Source organism: Tursiops truncatus, chromosome 13 (assembly GCF_011762595.2).
Source record: "Tursiops truncatus isolate mTurTru1 chromosome 13, mTurTru1.mat.Y, whole genome shotgun sequence".
Classification (NCBI taxonomy): domain Eukaryota; kingdom Metazoa; phylum Chordata; class Mammalia; order Artiodactyla; family Delphinidae; genus Tursiops; species Tursiops truncatus.
The window spans coordinates 75,888,547-75,915,825 of NC_047046.1; the positions used below are offsets into that span (position 1 = coordinate 75,888,547).

General features: G+C 38.7%; 1 protein-coding gene across 3 annotated transcripts in view; it reads left to right on the forward strand.

Moving 5' to 3' along the window:
• The window catches only part of PHLPP1 (PH domain and leucine rich repeat protein phosphatase 1), a 216,391-nt gene that overhangs the window by 148,830 nt on the left and 40,282 nt on the right, over positions 1-27,279 (forward strand). For 2 of the 3 annotated variants that reach the window (XM_033837819.2, XM_019936387.3), the window contains 6 exons: positions 6,519-6,665; positions 7,281-7,511; positions 13,316-13,518; positions 14,815-14,875; positions 17,527-17,622; positions 21,817-21,972. In XM_033837819.2, the coding sequence (XP_033693710.1) occupies positions 6,519-6,665; positions 7,281-7,511; positions 13,316-13,518; positions 14,815-14,875; positions 17,527-17,622; positions 21,817-21,972 (894 nt within the window). The remainder of the gene's footprint in view (positions 1-6,518; positions 6,666-7,280; positions 7,512-13,315; positions 13,519-14,814; positions 14,876-17,526; positions 17,623-21,816; positions 21,973-27,279) is intronic. The other variant, XM_033837820.2, reaches the window with a different exon arrangement.

A 27,279-nucleotide genomic window follows, 5' to 3' on the forward strand; every position in this document is an offset into this window, starting at 1 on the left:
TGTCTCCAAATAGTTATCATGCTGTTTATTTGGTTTTATTTCCTAAATCTATACAGGCTATGTAGCCCTTACCTTTAACTCAGATGCAGAAAGAACCTTGTACATAAATTTTTGAGTGTGGATAGACTGAATGGATAAATGCTGAGAAAGGAGAAAAGATTAAGCACATCAGTGATCATAATAAAACACGCCCAGAACAGGGCGGTATATGAAACTTGACAGCATTTGTGTGTTTGTTTTTCTCAACTGTGATATCTTATGTGGATGGCATTGGGCACCCATAAATACTGCAGACTAAAATCATTGGGAGCAAGTGCTCCTTAGAAAATAAAGAGAGGCCGTTTGCTAAATGTGATACTGTGCCATGTAACTTCATTTAGAGAACTAAGATTACTGTTAGACTGGATGAATGTTAACTTGATTTCTTTTCCCTACTTTGAGCTCTATATGAAACAAATGAACACGAGTTAATATCTCTTTCCTTAAAGCATTCTGCTTGCTCTGGAAAGCGAGGTCAGTCTTTTCAGGTTGTTGGGTAGTTTGGGAGCATGGGCTGTGCCTGAATTTGTTTGAAGGTAAATGTACATAGTGTTCAAAATATTCATTATCCTCCAGGGCTGATAATGCCACCCTCTATAGAGGGAAATGAGGGTGAAAAAGGAGTGCTTTCCACACACTACTCTGAGGCAGTTCTTTGACCTGTGACTTAGAATTGTTAGTAAGTGATATCTATTTACATTTAACTCTTTAATAAGATGTAATAAAAGAAGGGCGGGAGAGATGAGAAGTAGTACTGATGTTGAAAGGCAGTAGATTCAAGTTGTATGTGATAGTCACACCATTTCTCTGAGCCTAGTTTCTTTGTCTATGACCCTGGGAAATGAAAGGCCCCGTCTGTTCTCACTTTTGATAGCCCTGAGAAATAAGGAAGGTATATCTACTTTAAGTAGCTTTCTTTAGCCTTGGCACTGTGCGTGCGTGCGTGCGTGTGTGTGTGTGTGTGTGTGTGTGTCTCTGTGTGCGTCTCTGTGTGTGTGTGTACGTATAACAGATGTTTTTAAAAAACAAACCACGCAGTTTCTTGTCCTTTTAGTTTCTACAGTATCAAAAAGAATCCTTTCTTGTTATTGATAAACTCATAACTGTAATTATTACAATCGTCATTAAAATAATTTTTATTAGTCTTAAATTTTGTGATGCTCTGATCATCTCTACTTCCTATATTGAACAGCTCTGAGGGGACATCTGCAGCCTGATTGAATATAATGTAACTTCATTTCAAGGGTTTAATTTTAAGGTTTAAGAACTGTAATATTAGTTTCAAAAATAAAATTATTTAAAATATGTCACCAAATATGCATTTTTTCCAAAGCCAGCCAAGTTTTATTTTAGAATCTGAGCCTGTGCACATTTGATAACTTATCTGTCTCACCTGTTAGCATGACAGAGCTAAAAGTCTTTAATTTTGTAGGAGACATAGAGATTTCTGGTCTTTTCTTCCGTAACAGTGTGCTGTCACCTTGCTCTCTCCTCTGCATTCTTTTAAAATGAAGGTAAAGGGAGGAAAGGTCACCCACTCCCCACTTTGATCTCTTATCTCTCTCTTAAACATTGCCTTCAGGTATCTGTTTCACCCATTTGAAGACCAGAGGGAAGTGGATTCTAGGTGGACTTCTATTTTTCTAAGAAGGGGTTTTTGAATTGGCAGATGCCTATAATCTGACTGCTTTCTACATAAATAAAGAAAAAGTGGACCTCTAAGAAGGCTAAGGGTTAGAGTTTCCAAAACAGATGAGTTTTACTATGTTCTGATCAAGAACTTGAGTTCTCAGAAACAATCCATGCTTTGTTTGCTAAACAAGTCTACTGAACGTCGTGTTCTTTTCTGGGAAGAATTTGGGGGATGGGCTGTGCAGGGCAGGCTACGAAGGAGGTGGAGAGGGAACGAGAGAAACTTAGGACACTTATAAATCAGAATCAGCCCTTAAAATGTATAGGTCTAGGGCAAGAGTATAAATTGAGGCCCCAGCCCACATATCTAAATATTTAATTTAAAATTAAGCTAACAGGGCTTCCCTGGTGGTGCAGTGGTTGAGAGTCCGCCTGCCGATGCAGGGGACACGGGTTCGTGCCCCGGTCCGGAAAGATCCCACATGCCACGGAGCGGCTGGGCCCGTGAACCATGGCCACTGAGCCTGCGCGTCCGGAGCCTGTGCTCCGCAACAGGAGAGGCGACAGCAGTGAGAGGCCCGCGTACCGCAAAAAAAAAAAAAAAAAAAAAAAAAAAGATGTTAAAATTAAGCTAACAAACTGTTAAATAAAACACATTCTCGCCTCCTACCTTCACAAATATACTTTTATGATGACCTCTAGATTCAAATTTATTGAATTCTATCTATATAATCCTCAGACCCCTTGGGGTTCTGCCCTGGATATGGCTGTATGTGGGGGAACTGGCTCAGTGGCCCAAACCTCATCTTTATCCATCTCCGACTCTATCCCTCATCCTGCTGGACACACAGCCCATGTGTCCAAGCTCTGTCCACTCCTAGGGCCTATGGGTGCACATACTCATGGGCAGATGGGCCCAGGGAAGAGGCCCACACAAGCACTGAAAACAGATAAGGTGTCATTTGGGTAAGGAATTCCAGGATCCTGCTTATTGTTAGTATGGAGAGAATGCTTCTCTAATGGAAATATAATGTGAACCACATAAGTAATCTTAAATTTTCTGGTAGCCACACTGAGGAAGAGGAAGAAGAAACAGGTGAAATTAATGTTAATAATATAGCTTATTTAATTCAATGTATCAAAATTATCAGTTCTAAAAAATTATTAATAGAATTTACATTCGTTTTTTCTTTTGCGGTATGCGGGCCTCTCACTGCTGTGGCCTCTCCCGTTGCGGAGCACAGGCTCCGGACGCGCAGGCTCAGCGGCCATGGCTCACGGGCCCAGCCGCTCCGCGGCACGCGGGATCCTCCCAGACCGGGGCACGAACCCGTGTCCCCTGCATCGGCAGGCGGACTCTCAACCACTGCGCCACCAGGGAAGCCCGAGTTTACATTCTTTTTTGTACTAAGTCTTTGAAATCCAGTGTGTATTTTATAATTAGAGAACATGCCAGTTTTGACTAGCCCCATTTCAGATGCTCAGGAGCCACCTGGGTCTCGTGGTATTTGTACCAAACAGTACAGCTCTAGGCCAAGGGAGCCCAAACTCCTTGTTCTATAGGGGCACTTGGCCTGTACTTAACTATTTTTTTTCTCTTCCATTCAAGTTTGTCACCTGCCTTTTACTCATTCAACTCACTGCTGCTTGCCTTTCTTCTCAGGAATGGTATGGTCCTAATAAATTTGTTTGCATAGATGAATATACCTTTTATCTCCCTGTTATTGACAAATACTTTTCCAAAAGCCAATGCTTCCACTTTCCATCTTGAGTAATTACTGGAATTGTAATCCTTCTGTTCTCCACTTTCTGAAGTCTTTGTGCTATATTGTTTTGGATAATGTCTAGGGTCTTTTTCCTTCCTAGAGGAACTTTTTTTTTAAAAAGTTCAGTTTAATTGCATGCATATTTTAAAACTGTGGCCAGTTCTACCAAATGAGGATACAAATCTAGAAGGTAGGGTACTGTTTTTGTTTGGACTAGAAGAGCAGTTTTATCTATTTCAGGATACAGTTTCCAGAATTAGAAGAAAAAAAGCATCTAGTTAAATTTGAATTTCAGAAAAAAAAGAATATATATTTTTTAGCATAAGTATGTCTCATGCAACATTTGAGACATACTTATACTAAAAAATTATTTGTTTATCTGAAATACAAATTTAACTGGATGTCCTGTATTTTATCTGGCAACCCTATTTCAAGACTGTTTTACTGTCTCAAAAATTGGGGACCCTAAGCAGCTTTTATTTCTGTGGATTAAACTGTTGATATTTACTGTGCCAGAAATTTAAACTGAGAAATATTTTCATATATAGTAATTCATTTAGAAAAATAATAAACCCCATTCTTGTTAACATGTGCATTTTTTATGAAAAATACCTTCTATAACAAGAAAAAATAGGGAGAAGAATGTTATTATTTTATATTGTTGCAGCTCTTTTAATGCCTGGCTTAAGTAGAAGATAGTTGGATTCTCAAGTCTCCTTCTGTTTCTAATCAGGTGTGCTATCACAAAGACATGTACCATCTGGAAATCTCCACTGGACACTTGGGAGAAAATGAGAGTGGCAAAAGTCAAATGACATCTTAGTATTGTTATGAAAATAGTTTTGACCTTGAGAATCTCCTGAAAGGATCTCAAGGACCTCTTCCACGGTCCCCCAACCATGCTTTGAGAACCCCTGGGCTAGGAATAATAGACCCTCTAATTCTAGCTTGTGTGTTAGATAGGTCATAGATAATCAGAATACAGAATAAACATTCTTTGTTTTAAGTAGGACTAATGAGTCAAATCATAAAATACAAAACAAATTTTAAAATGATTATTCACGTTTAGCAGTAATTCTTAAGTTTTGTTTTGTTTTTTACTTTAAAATTACTCTGTCGGCTGCTCTCGCTTTCTGAGATGGCCCACACTCTGTCTGTGGAGTGTGTTTCTCTCGAAATAAATCCACTTCTTACCTACCAACTTTGTCTCTCACTGAATTGTTTCTGCGATGAGACATCAAGAACCTGGGCTTCATTAAGTCCTGAAACCAGATACTGAAACCCCCGCCAGGTGGGAGAAGTTAACTCTGCTGCCACAACAGGCAAACCACGGACTGGCTGGAACCAGAAGGTTGATGACGCTGACTCCCACTTACCTCACCACCAACCAATCAGAAGAAGGTCCATGGGCTGATCACACCCTCCTCTTTGAACCATTACTATAAAACTCCTCACTACCCCCTGCAGGTCCGGACACTCAGTTTTGAAAGCATTAGCCCTCTGTGGCTCCCTTTGCCTGGCAAAGCAATAAAACTATTCTTTTCAATTTCACCCCCACCAAAAATAAATAAATAAAACAAAATTACTCTGTCAAAATAGCTATCAGTCTGTCAGATAGGTACATTGTCAGCTTTCTATTTAGAATAAAATTTACATAGCCATTTAGAACAAAGCTTTACATTTTTTATTATAAAATTCAATAAAGAGGTCACATGACAGTTTCTTTAAAATGCTGATTGGATTGAATTGGGTTTATTTTTAAGATGTGTCTGTTCTAGGCATAGTACACATTGCCTAGTATTTAGGCTTGGCCAGTTTATAAAATAATTAGCATAATGCAATAACTAATCTGATTCTCATCTCAAATAGAAAACGTTCTCGAGGTTGGCAATGGGCCAAATGTGAGAGTACACAGAGAAGTGCCCTCAAACTTAGAGGTGACTTTTTTTTTTTTTTTTTTTTTGCGGAACGCGGGCCTCTCACTGCTGTGGCCTCTCCCGCTGCGGGGCACAGGCTCTGGACGCGCAGGCTCAGCGGCCATGGCTCACGGGCCCAGCCGCTCTGCGGCATGTGGGATCTTCCCGGACCGGGGCACGAACCCGTGTCCCCTGCATCGGTAGGCGGACTCTCAACCACTGCGCCACCAGGGAAGCCCTAGAGGTGACTTCTTGAATTGCTTTAATTGCTTGGACAACTGAGAAAATGAAAGAGCCATTAACAAAAATAGAGCAGGAGGAAGTTCAGGTCTGGGATAAAGATGGTATGTTCGGTTTTGGACTGGAAATGTTGTAGTGTGGGTCAACAGAGAGGAGATGCTGTGTGATAGGGTTAGAGAGAGTTGTCCACAGGGTAGTAAAATGCTTTCCAAGGGAGACAATGTAAAGAGAGAAGAAACAAAGAGCACATCTGTGAGGAGTACCTAACTGTGGGGTAGGAAAGAGGAGATGGGGAAGAAAAAAGAAGAAAAGGAGGAAAGGTTGGAGAGAGCTAGGAAGAGGCTAGGTGAGGAAAGTGTCCTTAGAGTGAGATGACAAGAGCTCTTCGTGGAAGGGTGTGTGGTTAGCAGGATCGAGACTGAGGAATGGTCATTGGTTCTTCAGTTTGGAACTGCAAAACTGGTACCCTTAGAGAGAGTGTAGTTTTGATTAATTGTGAAGTTTTTATTTCAGGTTTGGATTGGAGAGCAGGGAAGCAGAAAAGTTTTTGACTTGTCTGGGGTAACAGAAATCCAAAAGAGCTACATCGGTGTTCTTTTCCTTCCTCTCTGTTGTCATTCACATGGGTGTTAATAAAGCTAGCCAAGGTGAAGCTAAAAAACTCCAGCAAACTCACCGCCTCAAATATTCAACCTTATTTTAGAGTGACGTTTGTTCTTAAATATAATCTTTATATTTTAGGTAAAACGCTGGCCTTAGGGTCTGAAGATGTGCACTCCAGCTCTGCTGCTTGCTTACCCTCTGAAGGCTCCTTTTTCTGCTCAGCTGAATTAGAGTTGGACTAGATTATCTCTAAGGCTATGCCAAAATCATGTGATGTTATGCATCTATGATATTTGTCTTTTCTTTCCTTTTATTATAATAGGTTCAGCAAGTTGAAGAGTCTTAACCTTTCCAATAATCATTTAGGGGACTTCCCATTAGCAGTCTGCAATATTCCAACCCTGGCCGAGCTGAATGTGTCCTGCAATGCCCTCCGAGCAGTCCCGGCAGCCGTCGGAGATATGCACAAGTATGTACTTCAAACCCTGCTGCAAGGTATCTCTCAGAAACCCCCAGAAAGCTGCATTAGGGTCGCAGCACATGAGATTAGTTAACTTGTTATGTTGGTCATATGTTGGTCTCTTGGTCCCAAATCAAGAGATCATGCTCTTGTGTAGAGTTCATTTGTTAGCTTCTTTGAGATTCTTGTAAAAAATTAAAATATCCTTGTTTAGAACGAAGACCCCTACAGGTGAATGTGTCTAAATATGGGAGGAGGGGTTACTTTCTCATTTCCTGAGTTATGTTGAATTCTAAGACCTAGAAGTTAGTTTTTTAGAATAACAATGAAAGATGGGTATTTGGGCAGATTCACACTGCAGTCAGCTTGTGTTGTTCTCATTTATCCCTATCCAAGTTGGGGAAATTGGTCATAATTTTCGTTTTCAGTAAAAGATTAAGATGTTTATCTCTGATCATTTCTCTCTGGTGTATTATTGCCTCAGGCCCTGTCCTTAGCATTTTGCAAAGAATAGTATATTTTCTTTTTCTGGTAATATGATCTATACTTATGGAACTCGTATGTTAATAATAAAGATGTAAAATTTATACACTCTCCTTCTAATTCTTATGTTTTCTTTAATAGCTTACAGACATTTTTGTTGGATGGAAACTTTCTCCAGACCCTTCCTGCTGAGTTGGAGAACATGCATCAGCTTAGTTATCTTGGTCTTTCTTTCAATGAATTCACTGACATTCCAGAGGTATTGGAGAAACTGACTGCTGTGGAGAAGCTGTGCATGTCTGGAAACTGTATGGAGACTCTTAGGCTACAGGCTTTAAGGAAAATGCCTCACATTAAACATGTGGATCTAAGGTAACCATTTTAAAGAAATATATCCCATTTGAGTGGTTGGCTTATATTTGGGGGGTAGGTTATAGCCCTTTTGGTGGCATTCTTCCATCGAGGCAAGCAGGCTGGTTAGTTGCAGTAAGGGCCCGCTTTGCTATTTTTGCCCAGAGGGAAGTATAATGATTGGTAGTAGGGTCTGCTCATGCCTGAAACTTGTTAAAAATTTTTTTTCTCACTGATGAGTGACCACCTATCTTGAAGGTCTTAGTTGGTTTCGCAAGTTTGAGCCCAGTTTTAATTAGCGTGAATCAGTAGGCCCATCGAGTCAGAGAGAGCTGTTTATGGTCAATGAAAACCGTATCAAGAGCCAAGTGGATATTTTTCTCTCTTATTCCTACTTTTCTGTGGCTTGAGGCTAGTTGACACCATTGAGCATCTCTCCTTATTTTTTTTTTTCCCTTCCTTGGCTTCCTTAATATAATATATTCATTAAATTAAATTTATTACTGATTTAATTCACTTATTTTAATTTCCTCTCTCTCTCTCTATCCAGATGGGTCTGCCCTTAGTTTACAGTTCTTTACAAAAATGTAAAACTCATAATCTCTTGGTAGGCCCAAGTTTGGCCAGAACCTCCATTCTCACCCCTTGCAAGAACAAGGGAACCTGCATTTTGAATCTGATCACACTAAACTGCAGCTGAAAACACTAACACAATCCTTGCTACATCACAGATGCCCAGTCATCATCCCTTCGTGTGTAAACTTCAGTTTTACTTTCTAATGCACAAAGAACCAATACACAAGGAGGAAGCCATTCTAAATTTCTCTTTTTTAAGGAAAAACAAGAGCCTGTCACTGGGTTTGAGTTCCTGCAAAGCAACATATTAGGTTTAGACCCTAATATTAACTTGCCCAATTTGATACTTTTTCAGCCAAACTAACTTTCCCATTAACCAGGGAGTGACGACCACATTCAATCTTGGGCGAGATATTTAATGTCTCTGTGCAGCTGTGTCCTCATCTCTAGATTACAGTTAATAACAGAATCTAACTCATAGAGTTTTGGAAGGAATGGAGTAAATGCCCCACTCTCCCAGCACATGTTACATATTGTTGTTATTACCTGCTGAGATCTCGTACTCATGAACCCTGCTCAGCTGTCAGTCTTGGCATCTTTTCACCTCTTTGTTTGATGGTTCTTTCCTTGTTTTACTCCCCACTTTCCTCTCTGGTGATAACCCCAGACCCTCACTCAGGCCTGTTCATCAGTATAAAGCAGCATCACCTTTTGCTCCCCTTTCATCTCCATTCTTATGGTTTGGCCGCGGGGAACCCATTCTTTCCAGTCCCACAAAGAGTTGATTTGCTTTACCTTTTCTCAGACTAAAGGAATCAAGCCTGCGCACCTGGGGAAGTGTTAGCAATTTGCAGACCTAGAATTCTTAGTTCAGGGAGTCCAAATGGTAATAATTTATCTGACTTTGAGAACTTTTTGGAGTGTGACAGGATAGGGAACTGAACACTTTGTCTTGTTAACTTTCTTTCTAAATTGTTAACGTTATTTGCCTCTGAGTCACTTGGGTTTAGAAAACCTTCATATTCAAGAATTTGAGCCCTTTTTAAATTCAGCCACCCAGAGGTATAACAATGGTCGTTTTGACCTCAGGTAGCAAGCATGAGGGGATTTATAAGTTACCTGGTATGGATAAGAAAGCATCATTTTTCTTGATCTGAATTAGCTTACAAACGAGATCAATCTAATATGTTTGGAAGTAACTTCTTATTAAGAGCTTCGTAAATTCTTCAGATTTCTAGTTCTAATTGGGTCTTTTTTAGATGAGATTAGTTACAGGATATTTAAATACCAGAATAGACTTCTGTACATGTAAATGTTGAATGATCTTGAGTAGGTAACTGCTTCCCTTCAGACCACTGAGCTGAGGGGGCAGAAATCTGGTCAGATTTGCTTATAATTCTGCCTTAATATTTTAAACTGAAGCTAGTAGAATGATTTAAGGGGAGTTTCACTTAGTTTCTGTAAGCAGAGGGCTAATTTTATTGATTGAATTTTTATTCCTTCAGATGGAAATATTACATCAGATTAAAAGTAGTCATTTTTCTTTTAATCTTATTCTTTTTCTCATATTCACATTTTTGAGTCTGATATTATTTCTTCTATGGCATCATTAATAATTTCTCCTCTTCTCTGTCCAAAATGTGGATATTACGTCTTTCTCCTCGATCACCTCTCTTTCTTTCTGTTTTGTGCCTTGGTGGTTGGTTCCCTGTACTCACAGGACTTCATCATTTACCTTTCATCTCCATGGTAAATATTCCTCAATTTTTCTCTAACTCTTATTTCTCTTCTTGGGATTAATTCCACTTCAGCTGCCAGCAGGATAATTTCACCTTGCTTTCTCCTATTGACACACTCACCCAAATTACATGTGAAACAGAGTTTAATTTCTTTCTATTCAACTAGTTCTTTCCCCTGGATTCCTAATTTTGCTGATAGCCACACTGCTCCATTGGTTATCCAGACACAAAATTGTTGACTCTTATTTTCTAGTCTGCCACCAGATCCCGTCAGTCCTCGCGCGCTAGTTTGACTCCTTGCCCCTTCCTTTGCCTTCTCGCTGCTGCTGTTGCCTCCTAGCTGAGCTATCTGCTGCCATTGTGCAGCCTCTCAAGCAAGCACAGCCTTGCTCAGAGCCTTCAGTTCTCTAGTTCAAGATATTCAAGCTCTCGCATCTGGTTTCAACCCACTAGCCTGTGAATCCCTTGAGGATGAGGCGCTAGCTCAGAGCTGCTCAAAGTGTGGTCCTCCAGCCTGTGCTAGCAAACCGACTATTTGCTCCTTTTCTACAATGAGATATGTGTAGAAATTGAGACTTAATATCTTAGAAACACACAGTGACTTGACATTGCCACAATATCCAAGTAGACTCATATAAGCAGACTCACCTCATTGTACAGGGAGTAGACTAGTTTAGGTGTTGGCGAACTTGCAGTGGTGAGCTGCTTGTGCGGTGAGCTGTGTCCTGGTATGTGCATATGACTACACATCTGTGATGGATTAGAAGTTTAGAAAATAGGTCCTCGGGCTTCCCTGGTGGCGCAGTGGTTGAGAATCTGCCTGCCAATGCAGGGGACACGGGTTCGAGTCCTGGTCTGGGAGGATCCCACATGCCGCGGAGTGACTGGGCCCGTGAGCCACAACTACTGAGCCTGCGCGTCTGGAGCCTGTGCTCCGCAACAAGAGAGGCCGCGATAGTGAGAGGCCCACGCACCGCGATGAAGACTGGCCCCCACTTGCCGCAACTAGAGAAAGCCCTCGCACAGAAACGAAGACTCAACACAGCCATAAATAAATAAATAAATAAAATTTTAAAAAGAAAATAGGTCCTTCACCCGAGATAACTTGAGAAGCACTGATCTTATTTATGTATCCTTGAGTTCCCAGTGTTAGCGCTTAGTAGGCACAGTACTTGATAAATATTGATTGACTAACCCACCTTTGTAGCCGTACTCTCACTCCTCTCACATAGCCTGCACTCCTGAGGGACCCCTACACCCATGCATGAAACTCACCTTGTGCTCTTCTCTTCAGTCCGAAGGCCATTCAGCAACTCCTCATGGACGCCTTTCTTCTCCTATTTGCATCTGTTGAATTCCTCCTGCCCTTGGGATTCAGATGAGATGGCTCCTCTTGCATAGCATCTTTTTTGACCATTCTCTGTATTTTACGTCATTTATGACATTTATCACATACTTGTATCTTTATACTTCATATTTTAAAGCATATCTGGTTCCTCACTAAATTACTAAATCTGTTGACAAGCACCTTACTTTATTCATCTCTTCTTGACACAAAGCCATAGGTTATCGTCATCATCATCATCACCGTGGCTTTTCCTTGTTCGCAAAGCACCAGCACATACATACGTTCATTTGATTTTCTCAGCTGCCTTGTAGGACAAGGAAGGTGTCATCCCCATTTTACGGGTTAGAATTAGACTTAACGGAGACTTTGATGACTTGCTCAAGGTCACATATGCAAAGTGTTGAGCAGCAAACTGGAACTAGAACATTTTCATACTGCCGATCAACACATAGTAAATGCTCAGTTAGTACTGATGAAATAAATAAAATGCCTGTGTTAACTGAGGAGATTATTGGAAGAAAATTTTTACCACATTTTGCCTCTTTGAAAGGTCACCCTAAGTAGTTGTATTATTGTGTGAGCCTGAAAACTTTTGATATTTGCATCCTGATAAGACTTGGCAATTTAACGTGAATAGTGGGACTAACCTCCCTGTTTATAGATTTTCTTTTGTCTCCTCATTAAACCAGCCCTTTAATTACGTTAATGTTAATACAATGGAGGGGGGGGCAGCGAGGAGATGATAGTGAAGGTAATTTAAAATGTAGATTAGGGAGAACCTGGGACATTTTTTCAATTCCTGCAGTCTCTTATATCCAAAATTAGATTTGGGGTTTTTTTTCTTTTTATTCTGTGTACATATTCTAGTAATCTAGTGAGCATTTGGAGATAGGCAAATTGCTGGGTTGAGGCCAGTTTTTTAATCTTATAACCTGGAATAGAAAAGAAAAGGAACAAAAAAAAAAGAATCATCTTGGGGACATTTGAAGAGGCAATATGCTCTTCTTGCAGGTTGACAAGTCCTAGCTCTTTGCTGTCTTGTCACTCATCCTTGTGTTTCAGTGGCTTTATGCTATTGCTATTAAAATTTTAATTACCCTCATTTTATTTTATTTTCCCAAAGGGCAGAAAATCACTGCAGAGAAGACTTGCCTTGTTTCTAAGCTCCTGCCTTTGTATTAATGCTCTTCTAACCAAGTGCGTGATATCAGCGCTCTGTTGGCTTTGTAATGAGAAGCAGGAGGTTCTCTTGTTTGTTGGTTTGTAAAGGAGTTGGGCGTAGCCTAGCAAGCTAGGAATTGAGATTTTCATCTGTTTTTCTCCACTCTGAAGCTAGATGTGTTTTTGTTACATTGATTGCTAGTCCCCATTACTACTTACTTATCTTCTTGGCCGCTCATTCATGGCAACTTTAGTCTATTAGCTAACTACTTCTTATGACTGAGACTCTGCCAGTTTTTCCCTGTGCCCTGAACTTGTTGATCCCCATTATTGTCTTTTGTTTTATGACTTCTCAGTGAATCCTACATGTCAACTTTCAGTATTTTCTGCACTTTGCTCTTTCAAGTAGTATTTTAAAATTGGAGATAGTTTTGGTAATTAATCTTTGGTCCAGAACCAACTGAAAATTCAGATATATTTGCACACCTGTCTCTGGTGTATATTTGGCTCCCATTCATTATTTTTTTTCCAAGTTCACCGATTAATTCTGTCCTTTATGGCGCCGCTCATCTACCTGCTCACTCATCCTCTCTCTTTCCTTAAATATCCATGTAGTTGTAATGTGCTTAATGGGTTATTCTGGGTTTTGTTACTCGTGTTCTGTCAACCAGATTCTTTGGAAATAAACATTCAAATGATTTTTTTCTCCATTTAAATTAACTAAGGTAAAATCAATATGCATATTTCTCTTCCAGCCTTAATGATCTAAATTGTGTTTCAGATTATATTGTCAAGGTTAAGACCTCATGGAATTGTAGCTAGAAACAGCCAGAGAATCTGGCTAGTTAAGGAAAGCCAGATACTGAGATTAAAGAAATCATGGAGGACTGTGACAGAGTGAGACTTGAGTCCTTCTTGTTAGTCACCATATGAGGGTGTGGCTGTTTATTTATAACATTGCAGTTAATTATAGTGTCTATTTATGTCCTTTTCCTCTCAAGACTGAACCTAATTAGGAAGCTAATAGCAGATGAAGTGGACTTTCTCCCTCACGTCACTCAGCTTGATCTGCGCGACAATAAGCTTCGTGATCTAGATGCTATGGTTTTCAACAACATTGAAGTTTTACACTGTGAAAGGAATCAACTGGTGACATTAAACATCTGTGGCTATTTCCTGAAAGCACTGTATACCTCTTCTAATGGTATGTAACAAAGACCACATCAGACTTCTCTTTTGTTTTTTTTTAAATTTATTTATTTATTTTTGGCTGCGTTGGGTCTTCGTTGCTGCATGCAGGCTCTCTCTAGTTGCGGCGAGCAGGGGCTGCTCTTTGTTGCGGTGTGCAGGCTTCTCATTGCAGTGGCTTCTCTTGTTGCGGAGCACGGGCTGTAGGCACGTGGGCTCAGTAGTTGTGGCTCGCGGGCTCTAGAGCGCAGGCTCAGTAGTTGTGGCTCACGGGCCTAGTTGCTACACGGCATGTGGGGTCTTCCCGGACCAGGGCTCGAACCCGTGTCCCCTGCACTGGTAGACGGATTCTTAACCACTGCGCCACCAGGGAAGTCCCCAGAGTTTCTCTTTTGGTTCCAAGAATTTACTCAATGCCATCTTCTCTGCCTCACTTTGATTTTTCTTTCCTCATTTAGGAAAATAAGTTTTTCCAATTTTGCTAATATAAAAATCATAAAAGAAGAATCCTGGTTTGGTATTTAAAGGAATCAGAAAGGAAGATTTTACAGTTCCTAATTTGTTTTTCTCCTATTGTGATATTTAGATAGGTTACTCCCACTTGTGATTTGGCTCTTCTCCTTGAAGGGCAGACAGGGGGGAAGGTGCGGGGTGATTGGGCTCCCTTGTTAAGCTAGCAAATCTGGAGAATGAAAGTGAAAGGGAGGTCTGTTACGGACTCCATTCAGGGTCTCAGATTTCCTGCTCCACCAACAAAGGAGCTCACCTTAAGAGACACCCAAATTACATACCCACAGGGACACCACAAAGCAAGAGTCTTACTCATTTACTAAGGTCTCCTCCTTAGAATTTGGAAACCATGGCAGTTCTAAGACAGAAAAGGTCGTATGGGCATATGTTTGCTGAAGTGAAGATTTCCATTCCCTCCCATCAGACAACTGAATGGAAACAAGTATTTACTACTACGTGCTGAACAAATATTTGTCAAGCCGAATGTTTAAAAAAAAATGGTATTCATACAGTTAATCTTCCAGATAAAATTTAGCATGCATAACGAGAGGAGTGCCACAGTAAGTGGATAGAAAGAGGTAGGAAAGTAGAATGAGTGATTTATTTCAGTCTCTGAATAAGATCTTGTGATTAAATTAGAAGTTCTTTGTACTTTCCTGTAGTGTCAAAGTTAAACAAATGGATGTATTGTATTTCCTAACCTAAATAAACCATGGAGAATAAAGCACAAGAATGATATTCTACATATAAAAAGAGTCTCTGTGTCACTTGAATGGTAATGTTTTTGTTTTCTGCTTCCTAGAACTTGTCCAACTTGACGTTTACCCAGTTCCGAATTATCTGTCCTACATGGATGTTTCAAGGTAAGAAAGCAAGTCCTAGAGCACTCTGGGGTCTGCTTGAAAATTATTCAGATGATTCTGTCTCAACTTCGGCATAAGAACTTTTTATGTATCTTGAAGGTATTCACTAGTGTTGAATACTTATCCTCTGAAAAATGCATGCAACTGTCTGTCAGTTAAAATATGTACTTCATTTGTATACTATAGTTTACACCGGCAAAATCAAGATGTTGATGTGGACACCGGTTTGAATGCCAGGTTTACGCTTGAAAGATTAGTCAGTTGAGGGTTGTATGGCTGGAAGGTCCAGTACTTCTTTAATTATATTAACCATATCTTCATGTCTTTCTCTGAAATGTTAATTTCATTAAAAATATATGTTGTGCTATATAGCTCTTTGATTTTTTGCCTCCGTTTTGTATATACATCTCCTTACTAAGAACTCTTAAAAAGTGCTGGCTGAGACTGCCAAAGTAAGACTTCCATACAACCTGCTCACTTTTCTCAGCTCATTTGTGAGCACCTGTTATACAAATTCACTACTACAGTGTGTCGTGTGTACTCTAGTTCCCACAAATATTGTAGTAAACTTTTTCCTGAAGGCCCAAAGCATGTATTTGCACAAATTAGACTTTCATAATCTCAACACACTAAATTGAAACTCACTTTTAACTTAATTCCAAAGGTAGCAACCAAGACTTTTCTGAATGACCACAGTACGTGGGAGCATGTGGCCCTGTCAGCGTGACAACTGTTAACTCATGTCAGTGTGTAAAATCTGATACAACTGATATGTGATTTGTCAGGTGCAGAATTTGCCTTTAGTCATGAAAGTGCACAAACCTAGATATTTTAATAATATTCTCAATCATAATTATGTCAGAATGTGTCAGAATTTAGCGGATGTGAGAATGATTACAATTAGTTTTATTAGAAATTTATAATTATAAAATCCTTTATGAGTAGAGCTTCATACATTTCCTACTAAATTCATGTCAGACAGTTTTGTTTAATGAATTTTAAGTCAGACACTACCTAAGTTCTTTTTTTTTTTCTGTCAGCCTTGAATATTATTATCTTCAGCATTTAAATAAGAGTACAGGAGTGGGGTTTGCATACATGGGTGCATATAAATATCTTGAACAGATTTATTCCAGAGAATTGGCCGTAGAGTGAATCTATTTTTCTTTTATTTATAGTATATAATTGGCAAATGGTTCCCATTGAAACCCCTAAGTGAGACTGAATTGGAGACTCTTATGTCATTGCTGGTCCCTGAATTCTGCACTTAAATGCTATTCATCTTGTTTTTAACTCGCATGTCCAGCATCTTTACTGTAACGTGCTCTGCCTAATGCACCTCCCAAACTGTAGGACATTCTCATAGAAAAACCTCTGCTTCCCCTCACATAGCTCTAGGTATTTCACCCTCTCTTGTGTATTTATGTTCTCTGAAGGAACTGAGCTGTTACTCATTATAGTGTTTACTAGGTTCTTAGAGTTCCTCAAGTTCAAAGTTCTAGGTTATTTTATCACTTAAGAGGAATTTTATTGCTATATGGTGAGGTTGCTTATACTGAAGGGTACTTTCACTCACCTATCTTACTGAGATGTTTTAGGGATTAACTACTGTGCCATAAAGTAATTAAGTGTGTCAATCTGTAGAGCTTCAAAGCCAGAACCATGTGCACCTATATAAACACTAAACAGAAAATAATGCCTTCTTTTCTATATTTTAGTTGAAAAGTTGATATAATAGCAAAAACTTTTACTCTAATATAATCCTTGTTCCAAGCATCATACTTTTCACAGACTTGTTCATCTGTTTTTAAAGGATTGTAGTCATAACATACATACCATGTTAGATTTTTGTGCCTAGTCATTTCACATATTTTAAAAAGAAGGTAAAAAGCTATGACTGTGACTAAGGATCCATCTGTGACTAAGGAGACATTCAAATACAGTAGATTTATCTAAGACGTGGTCAATTCATTTAACAATTTAAGTTACCATTGGTTTAGTTTGTTTCTGGTAATTATAATTACCAGAAGTAATTATATAAGTAAATGTTATATAAGTAAAAAATTATATAAGTAAATTATATAAGTAAAAAATATATAAGTAAATGTTTTCAAGTAATTAATTCTGAACTTAAGGGTCAGTGTATCTTTTCATTGCTGCCATTTCTTTCCATTTGTCTATGGCACTGCTCTCATGGTACCTTCTGGAGTTAGGAAAAATTTTCATGTTAAGGGTAAAAATGCAAATTGGAAAATAAAACTATTTTATACCATTTGACTATTTACCTTAACTGGAAGTGTGTGTATATGTGTTTGTTTGTTTGTTTTCCAGTATGAGACATCTTCTCCCTAAGCTTACATGGGTTTATAGACATTTTGGGATAGTAATTCTGGGAACCAGACTTTTTTTTAGACTTTAGAGATGATGCAGATGATGTGACTATGTTCTTTGCTACTCTTTCTTTATTTCTTATTCCTTATCACAGCTCATCTTGCTTCAGATTAAAGTGAATACACATATCCTTTTGATTTATACTCACTGTAATTGGGTATTTCACTTGAAGTTTTATTGTGCTATATAATTATTTTGACTTTTGAACCATATTTTAAGCCAAATTCCAATCAAAAAGAATTGTATATTCTTATATTTAGGAACCGTTTAGAAAACGTGCCTGAGTGGGTGTGTGAAAGCCGAAAGCTAGAAGTTTTGGATATTGGCCATAATCAAATATGTGAACTTCCTGCACGGTGAGTATTACAGATTAAGTTAGAGAATCTCCAGTTAGATGAGCAATGGAAAAAATTGCAGATTCAGTGTTTAATTTGTTATTATGAACCCCTGAAAGAGTTTGCTCCAAAAACTTATTTAGGGACTTCCCTGGCAGTCCAGTGGTTAAGAGTCTGCACTCCCAGTGCAGGGGGCATGAGCTCAATCCTGGTTGGGGAACTAAGATCCCACATGCCACACCGCGTGGCCAAAAAACTAATAATAAAACCTTATTTAGTATTTTTACCTCTCTTGGTACCTTCGAGGCACAATTTTCTATCATGCAGTGATGGGTAGACCAAGGCTTTGACTCTGAGCCAGACTTCGCAAAGCCACGTGACAGTTGATGCTTGGTGGAAGTTTTCAAATAAGCCAAAAGAAATGTTCAGAGACTCAGCAAACAGTATGATTTGTTCACCTCTGTAATCTTAATTCTTTCAGAATCTTTGCCTTCTGTCCATTGTCTTACATGTCTACCTTACCCACAAATAATTTTTGGTTTTATTTGAATGTAACCCTAAAAAAAAAAGATTATTAGATCATTAAATCAGAAAAAGCAGACTAGATTGTGTTTTTCTTGTGTGAAATTTGGAGTAGGTCGAAGAACTTCTCGTTCCTTCTCTCTCTTAACGTGTTATTATTTTTATTTCATAATATTCACTTTAATGGCAAGATTGTAAAGCAACCACATGATGATATCTGGTATCCATAGATTGAGACAAATATCTTCAAGTTGGCTAATTGTGGCATAAAATATTATTGGACTGTTAGTGACTAGTCATGCAATTAATAACCAGAAGAGTAGTCTATCCCACTGCTGTCCTGAAGAACTTTCTGTGATGATTGAAATAGTCTGTGTCTGTGCTCTTCTCTACAGTGTCCACTAGCCACATGTCCACTAGCCACATGTGACTGTTGAAATGTGGACAGTGTGACCAAGGAACTGAATATTAAATTTTATTTAATTTTAATTAATTTAAATTTAAATAGCCACTTGTGCCTAGTGGTTGCCACGACTCAGGTCTAGGTATTTCCACTATTCTCAGCCAGTCACTGAACAGAGTAAGTCGTTTGTTTGTTTGTTTGTTTATTTATTTATCTTTTTTTTTTTTTTTTTGCGGTACATGGGCCTCTCACTGCTGTGGCCTCTCCCGTTGCGGAGCACAGGCTCCGGACGCGCAGCCTCAGTGGCCATGGCTCATGGGACCAGCCGCTCCGCGGCATGTGGGATCTTCCCAGACCGGGGCACGAACCCGTGTCCCCTGCATCGGCAGGCGGACTCTCAACCACTGCGCCACCAGGGAAGCCCTATTTTTAACCATATATAGTAAAATATATCAATGAAAAATTGTAGAAATATATCACTATTTTGGAGTAAACTTAGATATACGATCTCTAAAGGTTTATGATCGTATGTATTTCTCTGTTCTCTTGTAAAGGACAAGGATCATGAAATACACCTGCTTAGTAAGCCCAATAAATGTGTCAGAGTTCAGTTGTCCACTATGACAGCCAGTAGCCATTAGCTGAGGGGCTTTTGAGCACTTAAAACGTGACTAGTCCTAACTGAGAAGTGTTGAAGTATAAAATATACACTGGATGCAAAATATGTCAATAATATTGTATATTAATTACATGTTAAAATAGTATTTTGGATATATTGGGTCAAATAAAAAGTGTACTGTAAAAACTAATTTACCTGTTTCTTTTCACTTCTTTAAATGTGACTACTAAAAAGTTTTAAATTATGTATGTGGCTTGCATGGTATTTCTGTTGGATAACATTGTGTTGGAGTCTAGCTCTTGTGGAAGAAATCGATTTACATTTTCAATCCCTGGAAAGCTCAGTTGATTTTACTTTGTTTCTCAGCCATATGTTATACCTGTAAATTCAGTCCATTTGAAAATGCTTTTTGCTTTAGAGTTTTATGTTGAGTGAGCATTTAGGTGACCCAGTGTAGCCCGTCACCATTATCAAAAGGACTTTGGTGATGTGCCCCGTGGACAGATGTGTGTGTGTGTGTGTCTGTGTGTGTGTGTGTGTGTGTGTGTGAAGGAGGGGGAGAGAGAGAGAGACCCTTTTAGAAGACAAACAGCAAAAAAGGAAACAGGCTACTACTACTAATGAGGAAAAATAATTTGTTAAAAAAAAATCTTGTACTTTTATCTTTCTGTTTTTCCCTTCCCTACTTTGACCTCCCCAGTTTAACACATATAGCATGTTGGAGTCTAAGGCCTCTGTGTCACTGTACGCTACAACAAAGATATTATATAAATAAACCAACAATTAAGTAAATACAAGATAACTGATATCTTACCCAGTTTTCCCCAGAGTTAATTAATCTTTGATTTGCTCTGCATTGGTACTGACTTTTTTGGGATCTAAACAAATGCTTATTCAAAGCAAATCCAAACGCTGTCTTGTCAAAAAATTTAAACAGTGTTTGTTTTTGTGTATGTCTGTGTTTTTAACACATGGGACAAAAACAATACATGTTTTCTCATTTATGGTGTTGTTTAGTTGCAAACTTTGTATCGGCCCTATCATTGATCTAATATCCAGGCCAAGACAGTGATTCGTTAGAAGTTGGTTTAACATTCAAGCTTTGTTTGTCTAGGTGATGTGTGTGAAGGGTCTGAGAAAACAGAAATTCATGTTTAGCAGTGGAGCTGTACTGAAAGGAAAAGAAGCTATTTTAATTATTTTAATTCATAGTATCCAAAAGGATTGAACAAATCCAGTCACTAGCATTTATACTCATCCTACAGTTATCAAATCTCCTTTCTTATCTGGAAAAATGAAGATAAAGATTTTGTAACCTGTCTTTCAGTTATCTGTCTATGTAAGGGTGAAGTGTGTGTGTGTGAGAGAGAGAGAAATAATCCCATTCTACTCTCTAAGAATTCTAAATTGTATACCAGGCCCAGCAAGACAGTAAAATGGGTGGACCAAATCCTGAATTATTAGGTTGAAGTGAGCGTTACAGAGACTGGGCCCTGTGATAGCTGTGACTGAATGACAGTCCTGGACAGATTGTCTTGTCTCATTAACATCTAAACCTGCAAAGTCAGGTATATCTTTAATGGGGGCCCATGGTGTCACAGTGTTGAGACAGGTTGCTAGCATCTTTGTGAACAAAGAATCTAGTTTTGATACTTAAAGTGAATAAAGTTACAGCTGTAATATAGAGTGATTTAAGAACTTTGGATGTCAGTGAGGTCAGAATGGTGGGAAACAGGAGGTGGGTGAGGAAGCCTCATTCTTTGACAGCAGTGTAAATGAGTTCTCATTCCAATGTGATCCGGATGCAAATTATAACCTGATTTTCCCACAGTCCCCAGATTTCTGTGTTTAGCCCAGGACCTGCTTTATTCTCTACGAGGTCTTAAGTGATCATAAAGCAGATTTACATAAGATTAACACATATTCATCATTCGTTGCAGTTTTGATAACCCATAGAAGAAAAACTCAGTCAAGCTTCCCAATAGCTTGTTTGATGCTCAAAAGAAAATACTGCATTGAGTGAGTTATATTCTCTTTAGGAGGGAGAATATAATCCTACTTTGGTCTAGGATTAAACCAAAGAGAAAATAGAAATATACAGATTTAGGGAAGTGAGGAAAGAGAGAAATAATTATTGTGAAATGCAACTGAGGAAAATGTAGCATTTTTTCAGTTGTCATTGGTAAAAGTTTAACTGGACAAAAGAATCCTTACTGAATGTTGACCTTGTAAGTAAAAATTGCTCAACTGTGTTTATTCAGATTCTATTGTGGGTAAAACCCCCAGCGTTCCAGGGTGATACCAAATGTAATCCCTGCCTGGGGAAGCCTACAGCCTTTCACAGTTTGCCTTGTGAGTCTAACAACACTAGGCTGCTGCCTTTGGTGTCTTCTATGAAACTCGTTTTCTTTTTCACTAAGTAGAGCTGCTTTGTTAAATATTCCTTTTCATAGTTTTTCCCAGCCCCCTTTTTTTTTTTTAAGTATGGAAAGTACTGAAGTATGAACAGCTCCAACTTTGAGCTTACGTTACAGTGAATTTGCACTTGCTCTGAATGAATTTAGGTTTCTTAGATGATTTTAAGTCTTTTCCTACTCCTGTTCATTTTGAAAACTTCATCCCAAATGAGCTCTCAGTAAGTTTCCTTCTGTCTTTGTCCTTGTTTGCACAGCTTATTTTGTAATAGTAGTCTCCGGAAACTACTGGCGGGACACAACCAGCTGACAAGGCTTCCCGAAAGGCTAGAAAGAACCTCAGTGGAGGTCTTGGATGTGCAGCACAACCAGCTCCTGGAGCTGCCACCCAACCTTCTGATGAAGGCCGACAGGTAAAGCTGCTGCTTTGTTTTGGTTGTTCATCGACTTGTAAGATGCCCCCTAATTAGCATTCTTATCTTAGGTGATCTCAGACCATTTAAAGTGGACCTTGTGACTATCTATCTGTCCTAGATTTATGAAGAAAATGGTATTGCCAGCCACTTCTGTCACCATTTTGTAGGAAATAGAGGCAGGAATATCCTAGAGAGTCTCTTAATTTCTCTGCTTCTTTAATTTTGATTCCTTAAGTGGGTTGAGTTGTGCGTAAGCGTGAGCTGTGGAGGTGTCGTTATAAAAACAAGGGTGGGAAGTTTGCTGCCTGGTCAAAACTCGTGCAGCCCGCTCTAGGCTTAGTGTAATTACCTTAGGATTCTCTGTTCTTGCTTTCACATATTTATGACTTTGGGTGACAGAGATAGATTTTCCTAGAGTTTTACTTTTTTTTTTTTTTTTTTTTACCAATCGTCTTATCTTTACCACAGGTTTACCCTTGCATTTAAACTATTTTCTTTTTGAACGAAGAGAATTTTTCTAAATGACTTGTTTACTAAGTATTTAAAGAAATTGTTCCCATCAACAGTATAGGAGGGTTCCTTTCTAAGATGTTCAATAAATATTTGGTTAATGAAAGGTAAAAAATTTAAGGAATTTTAAATACTACCCTTGATCTTGGATTTGCATTTTTTTCTTTCTCTCCTGTTCCTTTTTCAAAAAAATCTTTTTATCAAGATGTAACTTACAGTCAAAAAGTGTACAACTCTTGAGCATACTGCTCAGTGAACTTCTACATACATATATACCCCATAGCCATCACCCAGATCAAGATAGAGAACATGTCCAGCATTCCTTTCCTTTTCCTTTGTTTTCCTCATTTAAAAAAAAATTTATTCTCTGTACTTAATGTAAGTTACAATGAATTCCTACTGGTATAATTATTGAGAAATAATGGAATTGTGGGGAAATGGGATTGTTACATTGTAATTGACTGGTGCTAAGTCATTCCCCTGACAAAAAGAACAATATTTCAAGATAATTTAAAGAATTGTTCTTGCTTTTGCATTCATATCAAAGGACAATGCACAGCCTATGGGTAGCTCTAGACCTGTTTCTTATTGTTATGAATACTATGGGATTTGGTTTCTTCCCCTGCGGAGAATTCTATGTCATGTTGTAGCCTTGTGTTTTCTTTCATAAGGCTAACTAGGGAAAATTTGGGTGCAGTTTTATGATGAGAATCCACTTGTTCTCCTGGGGGATCTACACTGAATCGGTAGAAACCAAAAGGGAGATGGATTCGGGTTTTAGGAGTCTTTGAGTGAGTTAAAACCATTTTTGAATCTGAGTCTTATAAGGTCATGGCTAGTAGAGTAGGTAAATAGTGCTGAAACTCTCCAATAGATAATAATCATTCTTTATTCATTTCTGAGAATTTTATTTTAAAGGGGCACTTGAATATGTTTTTTGTTCTCTAGAGGCGTCCCTAAGCAGTCATTGAGTCTCCCTGGTGCCAGCCAGATCTGACCATGTGTGCCTGAGGTCGCTCACAGTGTGGTCCAGGAGACTGTGTGTTCATGTTCAGATGAGCAGTTGCGAGGGGCAACTTTAACTTAGATTGTTCCACAGGCAATTCTGCTGACTCCCAGGGTCAAGAACCGCTGCGTGGACTGTTGACTTTGTGGCCCTGCGCAGGTTTTCCCTTGTTGTCTATACTGTACAGTCCCAATGGAATCTGTATGTTGGAAAAGGGGTGATTGTATGAACTAGAATATTTCTGGTCATGCAGTATGGAAAATTTAGGACCTGAATTGAGCCACTGAAAGGGAACATTGCTATCAAGGAGAGCAGAATAAGCTGAGCCTACAGTGTAAGCTAAAGGCATTTAGGCAGAAATACCCTAGTCTGAATAAATGGGCCTATCCAAAGCCAGCTGCATTTTGGAAAATAGGGGCTGGTGCGGGGGAAGTAGGCAGCCTCTGTAGGTCTTGGGAGGAGGGCAGGCCGTGCCAGATGCCCTTCCAGCACAGGAAAGTGCTGGAGTAAGGGGCTGAGTGAATTAGAAAGAGCAAGCATCCTGCTTTTATTTTATGAGAGAAAAGCAAATGACCAAAAGAGGCAGAAGTAAGAAACTTTTCCAAGAAGGCATATTCCAGTGCCTTTGTTTTCCAAGCAATGCAATAACCTCATCTCCAGCCTCGTGTAGCAACTGACCTTATTGTCATGACTCTGAGTCAGAAAGGTTAAGAGGTTTGGTTCTCTCAGGCAGATAGGGTTATAAAGAGGGTGGGGTAAAGTCGATGAGATCTTTTTTGAACAACATTCTTGTATTATTTCACTTGTTGGAAGACAAGAAAGATAGAACTTTTAAAAATTGAAATGTAGTCGACTTTTACAATATTATATTAATTTAAGGTAGACAACATAGTGATTTGATATTTCTATAGATTACACATCATACAGAGTTATGATAAAAATATTGACTCTATTCCCTATGCTTTACCAAACTATTTACTGCTTCTTAAAGGGATAATACTTTTTCTATTTATACCCTTTCCAAAACCTAAATAACTGAGGTTTTCTCTTTCTAAATTAAAAAAAAATTTTTTTAATCGAGGCATAATTTACATTCAGGAAAATGTAGAGCTATATTTGGTTTGATTAGCTTGAGGGGAAGGAATAAACTACTACTGACTATTGTGGGAGCAGGCCAACCTAGAAAACATGAAGCTTAAAATATTAAAAGAGGGCTTTTTAGTATTAAAAGAGGGTTTTTTAGGAAAGAATCTTCACAAGCTCTTTGCAGGTGGTTTCAGTTGTGATTTGTTTTCATTTACATGGTTCAGGATGGCCAATGTCTTACTGACCTTGTAAGTTTAAGTCACTGTGCTGGGTACTGCAGGGAATTGAAAAATGACTAACATCGGTTTTACCCTCAAGGAGCTTACAACCTAATGCTGAGCTTAAAATGACTGCACAATAAACTGTAATAAAAGGTGGGGTTGAGAGGGTAAAGGAGAAGGAAAATGATAGGATTGCTTTTAATTTAGGCTCCTGGTATGAAGAACAGCACTTTGTTGTATAATACAGGGCTTTGTGTTTGGCAGATAGCCCCAGGCAGTAATGAAACTGCTTCAATTCTCCTTCCATTCCGTTTGCTCCATAATACAAATCTTAAAAAATATATAGATGCTCACTTTTTCTTTTTCCTTTTTTTTTTTGTGTGGTAATAAATTATTGTTACCAGTTCTGTGTTTGGTTATATAACTGAGGAAAAGGCCTGAATACAAGTCTTCATAAGTTAAAAATGGTTTTGTTTGTTCTCTCAGTAGAACTTGTGCTTGGAAGCTTCATGAGAACTGTCAGAAAAACATGTTTTATTGGACACAGCAAAAGGCTGAACTTAAACTCTCTTTCTAAGGAGATTTCTTTAGCTCTGAATCTTTCTGCTAAAACACAGTGTCATGGTTTTGATTATATAATATTGTCTCTGAGATATTACAGCTTTAGAATGGTATATTTTAATCTGCTTTACCTGGTAGCAGGTAACCAGATAAGAGAGGGGAATCTACTTTAAATTAGATGACTTTTAGTGATATCTTTATCTTCCTCTGAAAACTTCAGACCGATTTTATTAAAATTCTTATGACCTGAATCAACAATTTAATACAATTGGAGTTTACGCTCCATATTCTTCTTTGAGTTTTGTTTCTTTTGACTGGCAGCTCAAAAACTATAGACAGATGTAAAATATGTTAGACCATATTTGCTGAGATGTTGACTGTGATTTTGTATCTTGCGGTCAGGGCAGGATTTGGTTCTGTGAGGGGAACTGGCAAGTATTCTAATCTGGATCTTACCGGCCTAGATCTCTCATTTTATCCCTTTTTGCTTAGAGTTGAGAATTTTCTTGATGGAAACCCCCAAAAGAGTTTCAGATAATCGGTTTTCATCAACAGATGGGCAAGAGTGGGAGTAGATATTCCCCGTGGGTCACCAGGTTGGAGGGATGAGGTGCTGCCATCCTTCTGTCCTTTCTGAAATCTCGGCAGTGGCTGGTTCCCTGTCCATTTCACATATGCACTCTCACATCATGGCCAGAGAGCTGTTCGTGATGAGGTCAGTCACAATGGGCCCTTTAGAGGAGAGTTATAGATTCCTACTGTGGGTGGGGATTAGGGTCTGTTTTTATCCTTGGTTGGAACAGAACAAGGTATTTTCAGGGGATGGGAATGGGGAGAGTGTATGTACAAATGAAGTACATGGTAATTATTAAAATATCCCCAGAGTATTAGTCACATTACAGACCATAAGTTTTAGTGACTCAGACAGAATATGTGTAAATATCAAGGGGACTAAAAGGGAATAGAAAATTTGGGAGAGCGTGATCGATTAACCATGACAACTGGTGGCTTTTGGCAAAGATAGATATTTCTGGCATTTTGAAGAGCTAAGTTATGCCTACACTATTTTTCCTGAGGGAAGAGAGCTATCTTGGGAAGTTCTGATGTTTTGAGAGCCGTAGTGACATAAAATAGTGTTTCTCAGAGTGTGTTCAGAATCCCCTAGATTACTTACTAAACATGCAGATTTCTGGCCCTTATCTCAGTTCTACTGACTCAACTTGGCCAATCATCAGAATTCTTAATTCTATAGATTTTTGAAGACTTACGCTGACCTACTTAATAAGAATATCTGGGAGTTGAAGTTGAGCATCACATACCTTCAGGAATAAAGGCACAACATCACTTCTATGTGTTTTTGCCAGAAATGCATCACAATATTCTAAATTCTAATGATGATAAAACATCAAACAAATCTAAATTAAGACTGATTAGAGGAGACAAATGAGGCATGATAAGGAAATGGAATGTGCGATCCTAAATTGGATTCTGGACCAGATAGAGAACATCAGTGGTATAATTGATGAAATTAGGATATCTCTAGATTAATTTATAGTGTTACATCAATGTTAACTAATTCTTAATTAATTATACTTAATTTTTAAAATTAATTCTTTTCGAGTTCTTGTTCAACGGTTCATACGTCTGTGTAACCTTTGTTCCTTTGCCCTGTAGGCTTATGATCTTTACTGCCCAAGCCAGGCAGATTTTCAGATCTTTCAAAATAATAGTGTGTGAGTTCTGTTAGGCTATACGTACGCACTTTCTCTTCACATGCAATCCTCACTGTTATGTGATGTTGCTAGACAATGAATAATAGGCGTCCTTTTTTCAAACTGATAAGTGAGGTGTAGTAATTTAGTGGGTTTCTACCAGCACTTAAAAAAATGGCATAGAAAATATCAGTGTAAGATAGAGTAA